Raw genomic sequence first — 19,732 nt, forward strand, 5'->3', positions numbered from 1 at the left:
GTCTCTGCCCTGGCTCTGGGAATCCCGTCGTCATTCGCACCCACTCGGCAGGGAGACAGTTCCTCTGAGCTGACGCTTTGCAGAGAATCGGAGAATTAGCGTCACAGGCTTCTTGGCCCAGGTGCATTTCGACAATGGACAGTTCTTTTAACTAAAAGACCCGTGTCGTTCAAAGGTCAGCTGTGTTTGCTGCATAACTAATGAAGTGAGGGCGAATCCTTTGACACAGGTATTACCAAGCGGTCAGTTTCAGGTGGGTGAGACCTCAGGCATCTGTGAGGTGTGGCTTACGTGGTCAGCTCCCCCCATCTCATGATGGTGGCACCTTTTGTGGCCAGAGGGAAGGACTGGCCCTGGTCAGAAATTCACAGCATAGACACGATGATTGTGGGGTCACCAGATGATTGTGGGGTCACCAGCATCACCAAATGTTTGTGGGGTCACTTCCTGGTTACTAAACTCTGTAGATTCCCCCCTTACCCCAAAACTACCTTGGCCTTCAGGGGTGCAGGGAGAAGACGACTAGCCTCTGATGACTCAACCACTGTCAAAGATAGGATCAGATAATACATAAATGAAAGAGATAAGACATAAACAAATCTATGTTCCAATAAAACTTTATTTGGCCTGTCCTGATCAAGTTTAATAATGTTTAATAGATTTCTTTTTAAAACATGAGTAGTTATAACAATTCCTTTGTAATAACAGTTATATATGAGCTCCTGGCTGAGGTCAACGGCTTGCTCCTTTACCAAAAAGGCAAAGCCGCCCTCGGAGGACAAAATGGCACATGAGGAGTGGTGTATATTCCTTTTCTTTAAAAAACAAAACAAAAAAACCCTCAAACTCAAACACTTCATATTTACATATTTGCTATTCAAAAATTGGTCAGTGTGATTAATTCTGTTTTTAAATATAAATTTCTAACATGTTGCAGGTTTTGATGTACAAACTGTGGTTTGCTGATTAGGTTTAAGGTGCTGTGATGTGAGGAGGAACACAGCCCAAGACCAACACCGCGAAGTACCCTCTACCTACAGACGGGCTGGACTTCCTGTGGGTGCTGGGGAGGGGAGGGGCTATCTCTGTGGGTGCTGGGGAGGGGAGGGGCTGAACACCAGTGCCAGAAATGGCAGAGCATTCCAGGGGACCGGAATGGGGGCTGCCAGTGTCCCCAACCCTCGCGTCTGCAGAGGGCCTGCTGAGTCTACACACCATTACCCCACACTCTGCGCAAGTGCACCTCTGGGTCTGTGCGCTCCAGACTCATCCTGGCCTACACTGCTCTGGGTCCCCTCTGTCGTCGTGAGGTCTCCATGCTGGGGCCTGACCCCTGAGAGCCCTCGATGTTGACACCCCTCCTTCCACACCTCCCTACCTTTCTGGATTCCTTGTCCCCAAGGTCACTTGTTCTCCAGTGCATTTCTTTAGGGTCTGCTCTTTGCCAAGGCTAAAGGGATGATCAAAATCAAGGGCAGTGTTAATGAAGGATGATGGGTCCATGTGAAACCTTCTCTCCTAACACGTTTGCTCTATGGCAGGCACCTCCCTGCTGTCCTCCCAGTGAGCAAATGGTGTGGAGAACATCAGGTCCCGAGGTAGGCTTGGAGAGGAGCTGGGTGGGGGTGAGTGGGGGATTGGGAGGGGGAGGTTGGAAGGGTTCTTGGAATCGCTGTCTTCAACCTCGCCCGTGTAGGACGTCCCCGGGGAGCGAGGGCTGTGTCTTTGCGTGGCAGGAAAGTGCATAGGGAGTGCGGGAGGAGGGGTGCACACAGGCCTGGAAGAAGCATTGATTTTCCCCACCGACCCCAAACTGCTCTGGTCGGAAATAAAGATTTCAGACCGTGCAGAGGTGAGGCAAATACAGGGGTGTGGCAGATAAGAACATTTATGTACTTGGAGAGCCAGAAAAATATGCTTGGTGACTGGGAGAAAGAAACTGGTTCCGTTTCCAATTGCAGAATACAAGAAACATTGCTCTGAATAGAGCAACATCCCAAGGGTCGGATGGTCGTGGGCAGGGAAGAAACATCTTAGGCCAAGTTTTCTGGCCAAAATGCCAGAACGACCCCAGCAAAGGAAGACATTATATATTGGACAGACTCTGGCCTGGGGGCCCGAAGACTGGGATTCCAGGCCCTGGACATTGGGGAGGGCCGTGATCTTAGGCAAGTCCCTCTGCTTCTCTGGGCCTAACTGTCCTTCCTCAGCTGTCAGTTGCGGCTGGCTGGGCCAGAGGGTTGCAGAATTATGCCTGCAAGATTCCTCCGCATCCCGCCAGCCAGGTGGGGCCTGCACGGCTGCTGTCTCAGGCTGTTTCTTCCCTGCACACCGCCACTTACAGAATGCGGCCCTCCCGCTTTGCTGGGAAAGTGATCAACCCCCAAGCCAGGCTCCCGTCCCAACCTGCTCCCAGAGGTTAAAGGCTAGTTATTAAGGCAGTTTAAGAAATGGACATTCCTCTCGCTCCTCGGATCCTTCGCGTGTTCTGCTCACACCAAGGCAGCAGAGAGGGGCGGAGAGGGTGGTGGAGGTGCCAGGGCGGTGGCCTCCTCCAGTCAGGCCCAGCTTTGTGGGGGTGGGGGTGGGGGCTCCTGCTGGGCCGCAGGGGGGGTGTGTGAGCCTGGAGCACCCCCTCCGCCCTCACCACCTTTCTTTGGAGAAGGCCTCTGTCTGCACGAGGTCGCCGGGGTGCTCAGAGATGCACGCGCCATTGAGGTCGCCCAGTTTATTGTCCGGCAGGTCCTCGGGCTTGGTGCAGAGCTTCAGCGCGCGGGAGATGAACATGTCCAGGTCGAACTGGGGGCTGGCGCCCCCGTCGACCGGGGCCGGGCGGCCGCGGGGAGAGGCGGACAAGCGGGACTCGGGCCCGTCGGGGGGCGGGCTGGCGCGCTCGGGGCCGCCCTGCGTGCTCTTGACCCACTGCGCGATCTCCAGGAAGAGGCTGGCCGGCTCGTCCTCGCGCGCCACCGCGTCCGCCCCCACCGCGGCCGTGGGGGGCGGCCCGGCCGCCTGCTTCCAGTGCGACAGGTCCAGGATGAGCTTGGGCTCGGAGTAGTGGTGCGACTTGTTGTCGCGCCACAGCAGCTTGTCCAGGTAGGACGGCGAGCCCACCTTGTAGTCGCACGAGCGCCCGTAGTCGGCCTCGAAGGCGCGCTCCATGGACGAGTGCGACTGCTCCAGGAAGCGCCCCGAGCTGCTCTGCGAGTCCTTGCGCGGGTCCACCTGCACGTCCTCCGCCAGCGGCGCCGAGCCCGCGCGCGGGTCGCGCTGCACCTCGCTCGCGTCCTGGCACCGGTCCGGCCTCCACTCCAGGTCCGAGGACAGGCTCACAGGGTACCTGCAAGGGTACAAATGGAACGGCGATTGGAGCCCCGGGGGGTTGGCTTCAGGCAAGGAGCCTAGTCCCCTAAGCCCTGTCTGGGACTCACAGGCCTGCTTCCCACTCCTGCCAGCCTCTGACCTCCACCCCCAAGGAGGGGCGAGATGGGACCGGTAACCGTGAGCCTTGAGAACTGGCGGGGGTGGGTGGGTGGGGGGACCAATTGTCCGACGTAACCCTTGCATTCTTTTGCATGCATTGGAAGCCCTACACATAGCTCTTGAGTACCCACGATATGCCAGGCACTCACTGTTCTAGACATTCCTGGACACAGCAATGAACTCAACAAAAAAAGTCCCTTTCCTTATGGAACTTTCTAGCGGACCCACCTGTGTAATGCTCCTCCCACTCTGATGTACCCACACATCACCTGGGGAACTTGTTAAAATGCAGATTTTAGTTCAGTAGACTTTGGGTGGGGCCCGGGATTCTGCGTTTTCAACAAGCTCCCAGTTGATGCTGATGTCGCAGGTCCTGGGACCACATTTAGGGTAGCAAGGCCCCACCAGTGTTTCTCACCCAGACTCAGATTAGACTCACATAGGGGAATTACAAATAAAATGCTATGCCTGCCTCGCTGCCCCCCACCCCAATGCTGATTCAGTAGGTCCAGGTGGGCCGCTGCTTCACTGTGTTTATAAAACCTCCCCAGGTGATTTGAAGGCCCAGCCAGGGCTGAGGACCCTGCCCTGGTGGGTCCGGTTGGTGCCCCACAGCTCCCTGCCCTGACGCAGAGCAGGTGGGGCTTGTAGAGAGATTACAGACACGCTCAGGAAAGACCAGAGATTCTTGGAATTCTGCCTCATGTTGATGCCCCTGAGCTGGCCGAGAGCAAAGGACGGGCAGATGGACTGGCTGAGCCCACCCTTCTTGTGCCAGGTGCTCCTGGCAGAACCACAGTGGGGGCATCAGCCCACAGCCAGCTGCTCCCTGAGCAAGAGGCCTGGTGCTCACATGGAACCCACAGACAAGCCAAGGACAGCCGGGTTTGGCTGTGTGGGGCAGACCAGGCAGCTGCAGTCCACAGCACGTGGTTTGAGAGGCACAGGAAGGCCTCAGTACTGTCCACCTCCCGGAGCTGAACACTCCCCCTCCCTTGAATGGCCTTGCAATTGCAGAGATTTCTAGAAGGAAGAGCTCGTGAGGACCTAGCCCTTGGCTGCTCTACTCCAAGCGCCAAACATACATTATCTGTAGTCTTCCCAGCAACCCTTCCCAGCAACCTCTGCTTCACAGATGAGGACAACGGCATTCGTGGAGGTTAAGTAGTTTGCCCACATGTAGGGGCTCATGTAGGGGTGCTGCAGCCCATCTCGGCTGTTAGGCGATCCATGGGGTTAAAGGTCAGCAGGGCCTTGGTCATCCTCCCACCTCGTGCAGGTGTGATGGGAACGGTCCCAGCACAGGTGCACCAGGTTGAGGGGTGGTCGGAGTTGACCAAAGAAACCCTGCTACAGTGTTCCTGGCACGTACCCTAGGCCACAGCCACGATAAGTATAGGATGAACCTCGATGAGCCAAGCTCCACATTCTGTGGAGGAAGGGGAGGGGCTGCAGGGGCCACCGGCAAGGGCAGGCCTAGCACAGAGGTGGCAGAAGAGAGAGGCTTTATTAATCTCTATTTGCTGGCAACACTTGAAAACAATTGACAACAACAAATGAGCAAACCTGCCCCAAAATAGCAACGCTACCCTGGCCCTCCCTCGGTGCCTCCTTAATCTGAAACCCGTCATCTGTCAAATGACTGAAAAGGAGACATTGCTCATCTGTCACTTATGTAACTAGCTGTCACATTCCCACAGCAGTGGGACTCCCAGTTAGGTTCCCCCGGAGTCCTCGCTGCTGAGCCCTCGACTGCTATTTCTAGACTCCCGCCCAGAATTAGCAGATGGCGATGCCCAAACATTTAGCTGCCTGATGTAAGAACAGGAAACGATCTAAGAGATCATTACGTGGCTAGGCAGAAGTTGTTCTAAAATGTATCTCTACCCAACACTGATTCATTGGTAGTGGCTTCCAGGGACGCATGTTGAGGATTCTGAAGCCAAGCCCAGGTTAACAAGAAACAGGGCAATGTGACCTCTAGACACCAGGGCTGGAAGCGCCTGGACCCGCACCTGTCCCAGGTGGAAAGCTGGCTCTGGCTGGCGGCCATCAGCACGATGTCGTCAATCTCATCCTCGATGCGGAAGGGGTGTTGCGAGGTGGGCTCGTCCTCAGGGCACGAGTACGGGCTCATGTAGGGGTGCTGCAGCCCCATCTCAGCTGTTAGGCGATCCATGGGGTTAAAGGTCAGGATCTTCTCCAGAAAGTCTATGGCTATGGGGGGCAAAATGGGACATGAAGGTTATCTGTTGCCCCTGCCAAGCTGAGAAGGGTATGCTGACACTCGCTGGAGTTTGTACTTTTTTTTTTTTTCTTTTCCAATTCTGGCTTCTTCTGGAAAACGCCCACCACTTCTAGTGCCACGTCACCCAGGGGCCGCTGTGTGTGTGGCTGATGGTTGTGGGGGAGGCGGCAGGACATGGCTGGCATGGCCCTGATCCAGAACTTACGGGACGTGAACACAGCTCTTGGCATGTGGTGGGGTTTTCACGGAGGCTTGAGAATCAAAGTAAATATGGATGGGCTGAGTCTTAATTTATGGTGAGTCAAAAACCACTGAACCACTGCCCCCCTCTTTAGTGGTGGGAAACTGAGGCAGTTTGCTGATGGAATAGGATCGTAGCCAAAGACAGTGTTAGTTCAGGTACTTGGTTTTTTGATGGGGGAGGAGCATGGCAGAGCCTGGCAGTTTATACCCCAGGGCCTGTTTTCTTCTTCATGACAATAAACACCAGGGGCATGAGATAGATACCCATGTCACAGCCGCCTCTGCAGGTAGGGGGGTGACATGACTAAGTTTTGCCCAATGAGACGTGAGCGGAAGGGGGTACAAATCTAGCTCGTGACCTTGAGGGCAAAAAGACCTGCCTCCCTCCTCGGCCTGCTCCAGGGGGATGAGGGCAACACCCTAAGTTGGCTGCACAAGACAGAACTTGCAGAGCAAGTTCACCAAGTTCGCCCTGGACTATCTGCCTTTGGATTACTATGGGAGACAGAAAATATTTCTTTTTAATAAATAAGAAACAAATATTACAATTTCCTTTATTATTATTATTATTCAAAAGAAATAAGAAACATTTAAGCCATTGAGAATTTGGGTCTCTCTTACAATTGGCTGAAGCTGTACCCAACTCCCACAGGGATTTCCAAAGGACGCCTCTGGCTGGGATGAGGCCCAGTGATAATAATGACATTATGGAACAATGACCCTATGCCAAAGGCTTTACACATTCTATCTTACTTAATTGTCACAACCACTGTATGTGTTACGTATGGTTATACTCACTTACGGTTAAGGAAACAGAATCCCTGTTTCCAGAGAAGTTAAGTAACTTGTCCAAGGCCACACAGCTAGTCGCTGGTGGAACTGGGACTGGAACCTGGGTCTGGCCCATGAGCTGAGCAAGCTCCTGTTCTCTGCGCCCCACCATGCTTTCCACAGGGAAAAAAGTAAAGGGGGTGAAGGAAAAGAGGGAGGAAGGCAAGTGAGAAAGAGGAGAGGGAAAAATGAAGCAAAACTGAGGGTAGGGTAGAGAGGACCACTAATGACCACCCCAGGGCTGCCTCATGGCTGAACTCAAGGCCCAGGACTCCCCCGCAGCGCGCTTGGCCCGGCTGCCCGGCTCAGGTACCTTCACTGTCCACCTCGGGGAGCAGCTTGCGCAGCGGCCGCTTCACCTCCCAGGTGCTGCTGACGAAGGAGGGCATCACCCTGAGCAGCTCGTCCTTGTCCTCCTCCCGGATCACAGGGATGGTCTCCAGGATGAGCTGCATCTGCTCCAGCTCGTGAGCCCCTGTGGACGCAAACGCCAGGTGGGTAAGCATGTGCCCCAGGGGCTGAGGCATGCAGAAGCCCAGGTGGCTGGGGAGGAGCAACAGGGGACAGTGGGGTGGCACTGGGCTGGGACACAGGGGTTCTGGCCTTCTCTCTTGTCACCAACATGCTGTGTGACCGTGGGCAGGTTGCTGCCGTCTCTGGGGCTTGGCTTCACCAATGTAGCAGGAAGGGGCTGAGCATGGTATCCGAGGCCCCATCCATCCCCTCTGTTCTGTGCCCCTGGTGCCCACAGTCTAACAGGGACCGAGGCCAGCGCTAAGGTGATGGGGACTGCCGGGCCCAGCACCTCCCAAGCGCTCCTTCCCACACGCCTCTGCACGGCCTGTACCGGGCTGGGGAGGGAAACAGCTTTAAGTCCAGAAGTGAGCCTTACCCTTTAATTTACAATTAGGAGAGTCCATCCAGAAAACTCTCAAGAGAAAACTCCCCTCCAACCGCAGCCACTAATTTTTTTCTGTTGGAGAGTTTTGAGTCCGTGTCCAGGGCTAGCCCTCCCTCCCACCTGCTCCCCTCTCTCCTCCTGCCTGGAATTGGCTGGAAAACGTGGAGCTGGGAGGTCCGTGCCATTGCACTTGGAAAAATAAGGTAGCAGGATGGTTCCCCCTGGGCACAGAGCGGCTCAGTGTGCATTGCTAGTTTTTGCTGTTGTTGTTCTTTTAACCCTTTGTGTCTCCAACTGGACCATCAGACTTTTGAGAACAGGGGCTAATGTCTTACTCAGTCCTGGGTCCCTGGCACCTGGTCAAGGATCCACCAAAGCACAAAATCCGCCAGAAGGAAGACACTAAGGGCTCCTCGGAGTCCGGTGGGGTAGATGAAGACGTTTGCATGTGGGGCCTAGGTTTTGGGGGCATGAGCCCTGATTTCTGCTTCATGTCACTTTCTTGTCATTGTTTTCCCTTGACTTGTTTCTTTTTTACTTAATTTTACATTTAAATAATATATTGTATGTATCTTAAAGACTTACTGGAAAAAGTTGACAGCAGGAATGAAAGAAAGAATAGCATAGAATAACTCCCTCACTGCTGGGGTTGGACATTAAATTTTCTGGGTCTCTTGTCACTCCTCGTTGGATAAATATGTTCCTATACCTCCTAACATTTGCCTGTACCCGACAGAAAGATCCTATTGGCTATTCAGACATGGCTTTGTCTTAAAAGTCCTGCCAATGTGCCCTTAGCAAGGCCACTCTCAGCCATTTCCTCTACTCTGAGCTCACTTCCCCGCCCTGCATTATTTGAAGAAGAGTCACCTGTTAAACAAAGGTGAGGTGTTTGGGGCCCCTTTTGGGGATGGCATCTACATTCTGTCTTATGATCCTAAGTTCCCTGGTGGAGAGAGTCTCATCTGACTTTCTCCCACTGCCTCCCAACTGTCCCCCTCCTGCTGTGCTCACTGTCCCCATCCTGGGCACTCTGTTCGTGCACACAGAATGGGTGTCAGAGCCTGGGGCCTCGACTGTTGAGTAAGAAGCTCCTTCTTGGCTGTGGGCTTGAGCTTTCTTCAGCGCCTGCTGAGCTGATTGCCGCACCAGCCACCTAACACATGGTCACCCGACAAAGAGAAAGAATAGCCAGGCCAGTGACAGAGAACTACCAGCTCCACTCGGGGCTGCGAGGGGACCACGAGCAGCCCTGACACGTGCAGGCTCGGGTTGGTAGACTGAGGGAAAGCCGGGATTTCAGGGTGGAGGGAATCCAGGTGGATACTAAGGACACATCTTTGTTCCCAGAGACACCAGAAGGGTCACTGCTGTCTTATGTGTTGTGGGGCTCAGAGGCCTTGCTGGGGGGACAATCTGATTAGGTCCTGGGTTATGAATGGAGGCTGGGGTGACTCTCTCCTCCTCCCTCCCTCGCCCCCTCCCTTCCCAGCACTGCAGGGTGCAGCAGCCCCAGGGGCGCAGGACAGCCCCGCAGGCTTCAGAGCCGGCCATGCCTCCGAGGAGCCCACAGACAGAGAGCAAAAGGTGCTCCCACTGGGCAGGGCTGCAGTCACTGGACAAGTGGGGGGACACAGGGTGGGTGACTTCTCAGGCCTCCCAGCTTTGATGTGCTTTTCCATTCCCTGGACCCTCAGCTACCCAGCCTTTGCCACTCCGATGCCCTCTCCAGGTCTCTCCTCCCCGGAGCAGCTCTGGGTGACCACACAAAGTCTAGGCTGAAGAGGACAGTGAAGGTCCCAGGTATTGAGGAGGTGGGGACTCTGAGGCTGGGATAGTAGACGAGTGAGCCACACCAGCCACACAGAACAGCAGTGGGACCAAGAGCAGAGGGGGAGTGGTGACATCAGTGCCGACAGCCTCAGGTGGGGGTGACGGAGGGGAGCAGGTGTTGGCATGGGAGGCCGAGGCGGGGAGGAAAGGCCATCTGGCTGGCATGTGCCACAGAGAAGGGTCACTTTTTTATAACAACAACGAAGCAACTGTGAACAAGAAGGGGGCGGAGGCTCCGGCCCGCTCCTGTGCGTGGGGACAGGAGGGAGGACACCCTCAGCTGCAGAGAGCCGAGGGGAGATGGTGTCTTCCTGGGAGAACAGGGCGAGCTAAGGAGGTGGAGGCGCACGCAGCAGGGGGCCGAGGCAGGGAAGGAGGGGAGCATCATGCGGAATGGGGTCAGGCGGGAGGACAGGTGTGAGAGGGGCCGGGTGGCCCAGGCGGTTTGGAATCCAGGCAGAGGAAAGGCGGCCAGGAGGCGGCTCGCAAGGCTCTGACCTTCCGCCATGCCAGGGCCGGCGCACACGGAGGCCAGCTGGCGTCACCATGGGCCTCCAACAATGACTGTCTGGAGCATTTCTGGGCTTCCAGACTCTGCAAAGTTAGCCTGCGGTGCAGGGGTGGGCGACAATTCCACAAGTGAGCGAGAGCAGCACTTAGGGCTGAGGGTGGAAAAGTGGGAAGGGCCGAGGGACATGGAGAGGTGCGCGGCAACTGAGGAGGCCTGGCCAGCGAGGCTGGAGGGGACTGCCAGCCCGGGGAGCCAGGAGTCTCAAGAAAGAAGGAATGGTCATCGCGGGTTCCACTGCATTAAGAACACGGCAGTCTGGGTAGATGCAGCTCCAGTGGGATGGAGCGGGTGTGAGCCGCACGGCAGAAGAATGAGGAGAGAATGGGAGAGAGCAAGTGCTCTTCCTAACAAGGAAAGAGCGGGCGAAAATGCATATGAAGTGCAATGGGAGTGACTCATGCCCTGGGGAATTAGGGAAGACATCATGGAGGACAAAACACAAACTGGGTTTTGAAGGCTTCGTAGGAGTTTTCTAAACAGAGAAGGAATCTTTGTGCCAAAATGAACAAAAAATGATGATGGATGTGGCTCACTTGCTGTGGCTGCAGGACGGGGAACAATGGCAGGGAGAGAGGAGGAAGGGGCTGAAAATAGGGTGGGTGTTTTAGCCATCAGTCTCAAGGCATTTCAATATAAGTGTGTCTCAGTCCATTTGGGCTGCTGTAATAAAATACCATAGGCTTATAGACAACATTTATTTCTCACAGTTCTGAAGTCTGGGAAGTCCAAGATCAAGGCCCTGGCAGATGGGTGTCTGGTGGGGGGCCCATTCCTCACAGATGGCGCCACTGTATGTCCTCACACCATGGAAGAGGCACACAAGCTCCCTTGGGATAAGGGCACTAATCCCACCCCTGAGGGCCCCACCCTCATGACCTCATCACCTTCCAAAGGCTCCACCCCTTAACACTATTACCTTGGGGGTTAGGATTTCACCCTGTGAATTTTAGGGGTACGCAAACATTCAGGCCATAGCAAAGTGGTTACTTGCTTGCAAAAGTTCTGTGCTCAAAAGGGCTATTTTTAGCCTCTCCAGTATTTTTTGCCTGAATTTACAATGAGGCGCCTCCAGGTAGTGCCACAAAAGCCACAGGAGTAATTTCAGCAAAAGATTAGCGTGCTTTGTGACTGGCACGTGTTTTGCCCTCAGCTCCCCGTCCTTACAGAACGACACCAGAGGAGGAGGAAGGTGGCCGGGTCAACAACTCACCAGCAAAGAGCATTTTCCCCGTGAGCATCTCGGCCAGGATGCAGCCGGCGGCCCACATGTCGATGGCTTTGGTGTAGTTGTTGGGCGACAGGAGCAGTCGTGGAGAGCGGTACCACTTTGTCACCAACCCTTCTGACAGGTAACCCTGAAACACAAAAGTCCCAGTTCGCCGATCAGTCACCAGCAAACGCCCTCTTCCCATGCCGCTTCCGGTCTCCCTGCCTCGAATCAGGCCCCTTTCGGGGTCCCTTTCTCTCTTGCTTCTTTCCTGTTGGTCTCGAAGGGACGCGAGTGAACAGAGGCCTGCTTAGAGGGGCTGGGCCTGGTTTGCGGGGCCCAAAGGCTTCGGTGAGGGGAATCTCATGAGGCCCCAGGGTTCTCCTTTGTAGAAAGAGATCCAGGATATCAATATTATAGAAGGAATGATTTCCCAGCCTAATTTAATGCAGCGAGAATATGCATAAACAGGAGCCCTGCTCAAGTTCATTACCGCCATCAACACAGTAGTGATGAGACACTGGAGTTTTATTTATCCGGTGGCTGAATCTCAGAAGTTGCCATGTATCTCAAATTAGGACAGTTGCTTTGGTGCTGAAGGTGAGAACTAACTCTGCTCCAAAGTCAGGCACGAGGCCCCCGCTGAGAACAGAGAAGGCCATCTTCATAACTGATGCAGTTAAGTGGCCTATGGAAGCAGCCCTCAACAACAAGTGGATGCAGCTTTTGTTGGCCCCCTAAAATTGTGGGGGTTCTGCCCAGTGTTTTGGGGGTTACATGTGCTGGCTGATTTTGACCACTGCTCAGTGATTTGTGGTCTGGGATGGAGTCCCTCCTTATGGCCTATAGTGATGACATGCACCCATATGTGATGTAGGAAAATATACTCAGGCCAGTTAGAAATAGTTTTCTGCATCATTCAGGGAGCTGGCCCAATGGTGAAACCTGGGAAATGTCCACCTGGATTCCCTGGAACAGTCTAGGGGTTAAGGTGAGACAGCTGAGACCGAGGGGACCCAATGGGAGATTGCAGGGATGCTGTCTGCTCTTGTAGTCCCCACTTTAGCATCAGAATTTTGCTTTACTGATGTGGAAAGTACCAGTAACCGTCCCAAGTTAAAGCAGATGAAAAGTTAAGAAGCCCACGTACCCGGGAGCTTCTGATCCATTAATCTGAAATCTCTTTATTTGTTGAGCAAAGATTTATTAAGTGTCTAAAAGCTTTTGAAAGCCCGGAATTATGACAGCAGTTTCCTCCCCTCCGTGACATATATTTTCTCAGAGTAGAGCCTCAAGCTGGTAGAAGGAGGAAAAGAGGAAGATGCCTTTAGCTGAAAATGACTGGCACATGCCCATGCCCTGGCCTCGATGTTCCCGCCAAAACCAACTCCAGGGCAGTTTTGGAGTTGGAAAAGGGGCAGGATGTGCCCCCTTTCCTCTCTCCCTTGAGCCTGTTCACATGTGTACATTCCACGGCGATGTCCTCATGCTCATTGCCCTACCTGGCTAACACGATCCGGCTGGCTTCCTCCCAGAAGCTTCCTTGTTTCATTGCTGTTTCTTTACTTCTCTGCACCCCGACCCCAACCAGTAGCCCATGCACCCCTCGTGGGCTGCAGGCGCATTGTGTTCTGCAGCTACTTCTGCATTGCCCAGCCCCATGTCTGCCTCCGAGGGAGTATTCAATAAACACTGTCACAATGAAAGAAAGAACGAACAAACGAACGAAAGAAATAAGGAATGGGGAAGAAACATCCTGTACAGTCTGAACCCCTTACAAAATTAGGCACCTTCTGCAGGGACCAGTGATCCTCCGACACACCTGACTTCCAGAGAGGTCCAGTTTCTACATTCTAGGGTAGATGAGTTTATGTAAGTTGACAGCCACTTAGGCCTCATCTTGTTCCAAGAAGGATTGGCCAATGTAATTATTATAGGACTTGCTTCTTCTTTTTTAAAGTCAGGTTCATTGAGGTATAATTTACATAGAGTAAGATTGGCAACCTTTTGCAGTTTGGCAAAAATTTGCAGTAAAATTGCAAGCTTTTTGGTGTGCAGTTCTATGGATTATGTCACCACCATCGCAATCAAGATATTAATATATATAAATCCCATCACCTTAAACTACTCCCTCATGCCCCCACCTGGTCACCCCAGCCCCTAGCACCTACAGTTTTCTGTCTTTCTGGTTTCACCTTGTATAGATATCATACAAATGGAATCGCAGTATGTAGCCCTTCGAGTCTGAATTCCTTCACATAGCACAATGCATCTGAGACTCATCCATGTTGTGTGTATAGTAGTTTGTTAGGAATTGAAATTTTATTCTAAAAATTACAGAGACAAGCCCAACTGTTTGTACAAGTTCACTTCTGGGTGGGTAGATTATAAAAAAGAATAGTCTGGTTTTATTTTCCAGTTGGAGGGTGAGATTGTCAGGGGAAGACTAAAGCAAAGAGTACCCAGAGAGGAGTTTCCTCTAATACATCTTCTATGGGATAGAATGTTCTGGAATGAATATGTCTCCCTTCAGAGTCTAGGGCTGGAAGAAAGTGAGAACACAGGAGGGCTTCCTTCTGAAGCACCTTCCCTGAAAGTAAAAGAAGGATGTTCACCTGGGCAAGGATGCCCTTGGACCAGGATAATGGACCAGGTCATGACAGGAGCTAAGAAAGTTCCTCCTCTTCCTTACCCTTGAATGAAAACCAAGAACCTGCTGAATTTTTATTAACTACCAGCTGTTTCCCTATGGTTACTTGTGCATCAAGCTCTTTAAAAAACATAAAGAAGATTTGTTGATATGTTTCAGAAGCCACAGGGCCGGAGAAGAATTTGGGAAGTTGTAGTGTCTTCTGCCAAGCCTAGTGCTAGAGAAGAAAACAAGAGAGGCTCCGTTCCTGGGTCTAGGGGCAGACACAGGGCCCGGGGTCGTGCCCTCAGCTGAGACGTGCTCTGGGTGTCTGAGCAGGAGGGGCGCTGGGACCCACATGGTACTGGTGATCTGAATTCAGGAGGAGTTTCAGTTCAGTGGATGGGGTGAAAGTCAGAATTTTCTTGGGAAAAAAAAAAAATCTTTAAAGATTACCCAGGAGTGGAGACTCGATTTTATTAGAAGAGCTCATAAATCAATAAGTATAGGGGCTCAAAAGAAATCCGCAAATGGCCTTTCTGCCCGAGCCTGCAGGGTGAGGATGGTTTCAGCCCACTTTGTCCTCAGTGGTCAGGCCTGGCCTTGCTGGGCAGGGTGCGGCCGTCTCCGGGATGACCAGGGAGCGGGTGGGTGGAGAGCAGGCACACACGGTGCACACGCAGGTGCTGCCTGATGCGGGCGTCGTGGCCAGCTGGGGCCAGGCTCATCACTGCCCTGGGAAGACACGAAGCCCATGATCACACCCTTCTCCGTGAGCACCTGTCAGCATGGCAGAAGCAAGACAGAGTGGCTCCTTCCTAATGTCCCTTTCCTCCCGCCACCCTACCCCCACCAGAAAGCAGATGGACACGGTTTCCTTTCTAGACTCTTTCATGAGGGCCTTGGAGCCTTCTTCAGCCATTGTTCCCACCAGCCCATTTTGCTGTCCCTTTAGGATCACGTAGAGCCCGTAGAGCCCGTGGGAGGCTCTGACTCTGAAAGCTTCAAAGGTGTTTGGGAAATAATCTAGCAGCAGCTGCCCTGTCTAGAGCGTAATTAGGGGCCCCCAACAGATCTGGAGAGAAGGTATAATTAAAGCTCTGAGCGTTTTCTTTGCAGAGGGAGCAGGGAAACGGGCACTCGGTCCCAGCTGCCTGCCGGGGAATTCAGAACAGCCTGGATCAAAGTCGCTCCAGAAGGGTGGGCAGCGGCCACTGCTCCAGTGAGCCAGCACTGGGTGGACACAGCACTGGGTGGACACAGCACTGGGGGGCACCGGCACTGGGGGGCACCGGCACTGGGTGGGTACCGGCACTGGGTGGCCACCGGCACTGGGGGTCACTAGCACTGGGTGGGCACCGGCACTGGGTGGACACCGGCACTGGGTGGGCACCGGCACTGGGTGGCCACCGGCACTGGGTGGGCACCGGCACTGGGTGGGCACCGGCACTGGGTGGCACCGGCACTGGGGGTCACCGGCACTGGGTGGGCACCGGCACTGGGTGGGCACCGGCACTGGGTGGGCACCGGCACTGGGTGGGCACCGGCTCTGTTTTAGAGCCGGGTCTCTGTCCTCTGTCTGACCTCTCTGGGCCCCCACGGCCCCGAGCCTGATCTCTTGTGTCTGGGGGTTGGCAGGTGGGGGAGAAGCCTCCATCCAATGAACCTTCCACCTCACCCTTCCGTGATAATGTGCCCACTCATCCCTCACAGGTATGATGAATTTAAACGGGACGACTTTCTCCAAGCATAAAATCCGGTCACCTGCAGCTGTGTGTGCGTGTGCGGGTAGGTGGGGGACCGGACGGGGAGGGTTGTTTTCCCTTTGCACTGAATGGATGTTGGGGGCCACCCTCTGCTTCCGGGCCAGAGGTCTCTGACAGACTCACCTTCCTGACCAGAAGTTTCTGGAATGTGTCCCGAGAGCCCAACATGTGCCTGCCTGTGTGGCAGACACGAAGACGATTAGGATCATCTCTCTCTTCCAAGAGCACATCGTGGGGGCAGAGAGATGAAATGTGAATGTGCAGAAATGACGGGGAGGACCAGGAAGTGTCACGGTCAACATTTACGTGGGACTTATCCTGTGCCGGTGCTGCGTAAGCTTTTTATGTGGATTTGATGCGGGCTCCTCATGGAGTAGCAAATCGATTTGCCCAGGGTCCTACAGCTGGACCTGTGGACACATGGGAAATGGGAGAAGGACCTTTGCCCTGAAAGTCAGTGGTCCCCAAGGACCCCTGCACCAGAACCAGGGATGTGCCCACAAATGCGCACCTTGCCCAGAGCCACGACTTGGAGCCCTGTGATCTCTGTCTTGAGGGGCTCCCCAGGGAAGCCTAATGTCCCTCCCTGTCCCAGGCTGCGGGGTGGGGAAGGAGTTCCAGCGTGGGCCGCAGAAGGGCCACCCGGGCAGGCCTGCGCCCTGCAGTAGTGTCTCTGGCCTTACTAGTGGGTGTGGCGCTGGTGGAGTCGGGCCTGCGGGCCAGGCAGGAGCAAAGCTGCTGCTGTCCAGACAGCAGAGGATCAGCCAGCTCGGGAAGGCCCCCTGGCACTGCTTGTCCTCTTCCTCCCGTCCTAGTCCCCGGAAGGGGTAGGAATGCGCAGAGGCTCTCGTCTGATCTAGGGGAAACTAGGTCAAGCCAAAAGAAACCAGGCTGTGGAGAAGCACAACTTAGCCCTGGGGGAAGTGGTGCTGTTACAAGGATACTGTGATTCTTTCGGGGTCCAGGCTCCCTGGAGGCTTCCTGGTGGGTGTGCGGTGGAAATCAAAGGGCTGTCGCATAGGAATGCAGAGACGGGGCACTTATAGCCCAGAGACAAGGAGGGGGCGGGCATGAGAGCTGCCTGCAGACAGTTCGCAAGGCTGTCAGCTGCAAGAGAAGCTAAGCTTGTTCTCCGAGGCTCTGGGGACAGACGAAAGCCAATGTGTGAGACAGAAATCTATGCAACATGGTAATGCTAGCTAACAGTTATCTAGCTCCTCAAACTGATCTGCTTTCAGTGAATTACCTTACTTCGTCCTCACAGCAATCCCATGAGGCAGGGACTCTCATTATAGTCCTTTTACAGGGAGGAAACTGAGGCACAGAGAGGGTAAGCAGCCTGTCGTCGGTCACACAGGCTGTAAGAGGCATGGCACGGGTTCAGCCCCGGGTTGTGTGGATGTAGCGCCTTCGACGTGCATATGAGGCTCTGCTGTCACGGGAGAGGGGCCTCTAAAGCTGCAAGGGCTTGGTCAGACAGACAGTCCAAGCACAGAACAGATAGCTTCAAGGAGGGACATGCCAATACCGCCTTCCTGGTGGACGCCCCAAAGCATGGCTCCCCAAACTTTGAGGGGTGCCCAAACCCCTAGAGGACCTTGATTGGTTAAATGCAGATTCCATTCCTCAGTGTGACAGGTGATGCCGATGTTGAGTGCAGAGGACCACACTTGGACCAGCAAGTGCCCAGGACATCTTTGCTATGTTCAGCTGCCCTATGAATTTATGATTTGCCTTGGCTACAGGTCAGGGGCAGATTTCTCAAATGAGCAGCAGACTGACCTATAATAGGGGTTAATCCTTTGAGTTATAGATACTCATCAAAAGACCATTTAGAAAAACATCCTCCTCCCAGAGTCCCTGTCTAAGCAGACACATAACAGCCTCTTCCACAGTCTCATCCCTCTGAAGGCATAATTCTTATTCGTGCCAACATATATATGAGGCATGTGAGAAATGTTTTTAAAAAGGAATAACACCACAGCCAAACAGCCCTTCTTACTGCTGACTCCAAACTCATCCCGTTAAACTCATTTCCAGGAAAACCTGGAGCAGGGAATCTCTCACACTGAAGGAGGGAACACACAGTCTTAAAGCCCATCTCATAGCACAATCATTGGTTAATCATCTGGCACATTCCATCATGCAGCTAAAATAACACGGGTGAAGAAACAGTGCAGTTAAATGAGCTGCACTGAGCTTTCATGAACTTCTAAGATGCCTCAAGTGCTGCTCTGCTGACCTGCTCTGTCAGGGCCAGCCCCGCCCCACTCCATGTTCTTGGGGATCCTGGCCTGATCCTGAAACTCACCATCTCTTCCCAGGTTTCCATGGAAATCACCTAAAAGCCCAGTTAAATTCCTATAGGCCTGCAGACCCTTTGTTGAACCCTCCAGACACTATGTGGGCAATTCTTTTACAGAAAATTATGATAAAATTGCCTTTAAAAGCTTATTTTTAATTGTGGTAAAATACATACCGTAAACTTGACCATTTTAACCATTTAAAAGTGTACGGTTCAGTGGTATGAAGTACACTCACAACGCTGTACAAGCATTGCCACCCTCCATCTCTACAACTCTTTTATCTTGCAAAATGGAAACTCTTGTCCCTATTTAACAACAACTCCCCATCCTCCTTTCCCCCGTGCCCTTGGCAACCACCATTCTTTCCATCTCTATGAGTTCACCTGCTCTAGGGACCTCACAGAAGTGGAATCATGCAGGATTAATCCTTTTGTGTCTGGCTTATTTCACTTAGCATAACGCACTTCCCCTTACTTTTCAACAGCAGGAAAGCGGGAGCAATGGAGTTGAGCTTCTTTTTAAAAAGCGCTTTGTTGAAACGTGGTTGTCTTCTAATTCAACGAGAGCTCCCCATCAGATAAAAGCTTTGGACATTATCCTCATGGGGTCCCTGATCATGAACTCTGAATCCTATGACAGTGCAGAGACAAGACACAATGTACCAGGATTGGCAGCTCTACTGCCACCATGCTTGCCAGGCCCAGTGGCTGTGCTGGTTGGAGAGGTGGGTGGAGGGAAGGCTTCGTTTGGCTGCCTCAGCCTCAGTTTCCAACATCTGCTTGTGCTGGTAGAGGATCTGCAAGCTCTCCTCTGTGAGTTGTTGGCATCCTAGGCTGCTGCATCCCAGTTGACAGCAATCTTTAAGTCAGAAGCCCTGCTGGGCCAGAGTGATTAATTTTTAATGGGCTGGTCTGGGAGCAAATGGCTCCTTGTAGGAAGATGCATTAACCGCCAAAGTATAAATAGACACGTGTCTTGCTGACCTTCAAGAGCAAATCTGGTGGCACTCTGGAGGGGTGGCTCTCAAACCTGCCACAGGTTAGAAGCGCCTGGAAGAATTTAAAAACGATCCCAGTGTCCAGACCAGTCAGCACCCCAACTACATCAGAATCTCTGGGGGCGGGACCCAGACATCAGTCATTTTTAAAACTTCCCAGGTAATTCCAATGTGTAGCCATATTGGAGAACCAGCATCCTAGAGATCTTTGGTTCACCTGCTTTGGAAAGGTAAGCAGTATTTTGATGCTTCCCCAATGAATGCTGGTTTCTATTTCTAGTTCCCCTCAAGATGAGATGAGCCCTTGAGTAGCTACAGAGGCCTTCTCCAGATGGCTGACCCATGGGATGTAAAAATTTACTGCGAAATAACCGATCATAACAATAGCTACCATTTTTGAGAACTTACGATGTGCCAAGCACAGTGCCATGTGCCGCTTTATTAGTAGTGCATTTAATTATCAGAATGACTGTATGAAAAGGGTATAGAGAGGTGAATAACTTGACCCAGGTCGAATTAGCTAATAATTGGCAGACCTGAGATTTGATCCCCACAGTGAGCAAAACAAAGGCCCTATAATCGTGGAGTGTCCATTTTGGTAGGAAAGACAGCTGAACAAACACATGTATGGTATGTCTGGTAGAGATAAGTGTAAAGAATAAAAATAAAGCAGAGGAGGGAGACGGAGAGTGATGGGGTGGGTGGTCCGGGAAGGCC

At 53.1% G+C, this 19,732-nt stretch overlaps 1 protein-coding gene across 1 annotated transcript in view; it reads right to left on the bottom strand.

Moving 5' to 3' along the window:
* Positions 1-599: 599 nt before the first annotated feature.
* MAPK4 (mitogen-activated protein kinase 4) overlaps positions 600-19,732 on the bottom strand; it is a 149,170-nt gene continuing 130,037 nt past the window's right edge. The window contains exons 3-6 of the mRNA XM_012769840.3: positions 11,321-11,465; positions 7,119-7,280; positions 5,499-5,700; positions 600-3,340 (exon numbers count right to left, since the gene is read on the bottom strand). Coding sequence (XP_012625294.1) covers positions 2,644-3,340; positions 5,499-5,700; positions 7,119-7,280; positions 11,321-11,465 — 1,206 coding nt within the window. The 3' untranslated portion in view covers positions 600-2,643. The remainder of the gene's footprint in view (positions 3,341-5,498; positions 5,701-7,118; positions 7,281-11,320; positions 11,466-19,732) is intronic.

The sequence above is a fragment of the Microcebus murinus genome, chromosome 17 (assembly GCF_040939455.1).
Source record: "Microcebus murinus isolate Inina chromosome 17, M.murinus_Inina_mat1.0, whole genome shotgun sequence".
Lineage (NCBI taxonomy): Eukaryota > Metazoa > Chordata > Mammalia > Primates > Cheirogaleidae > Microcebus > Microcebus murinus.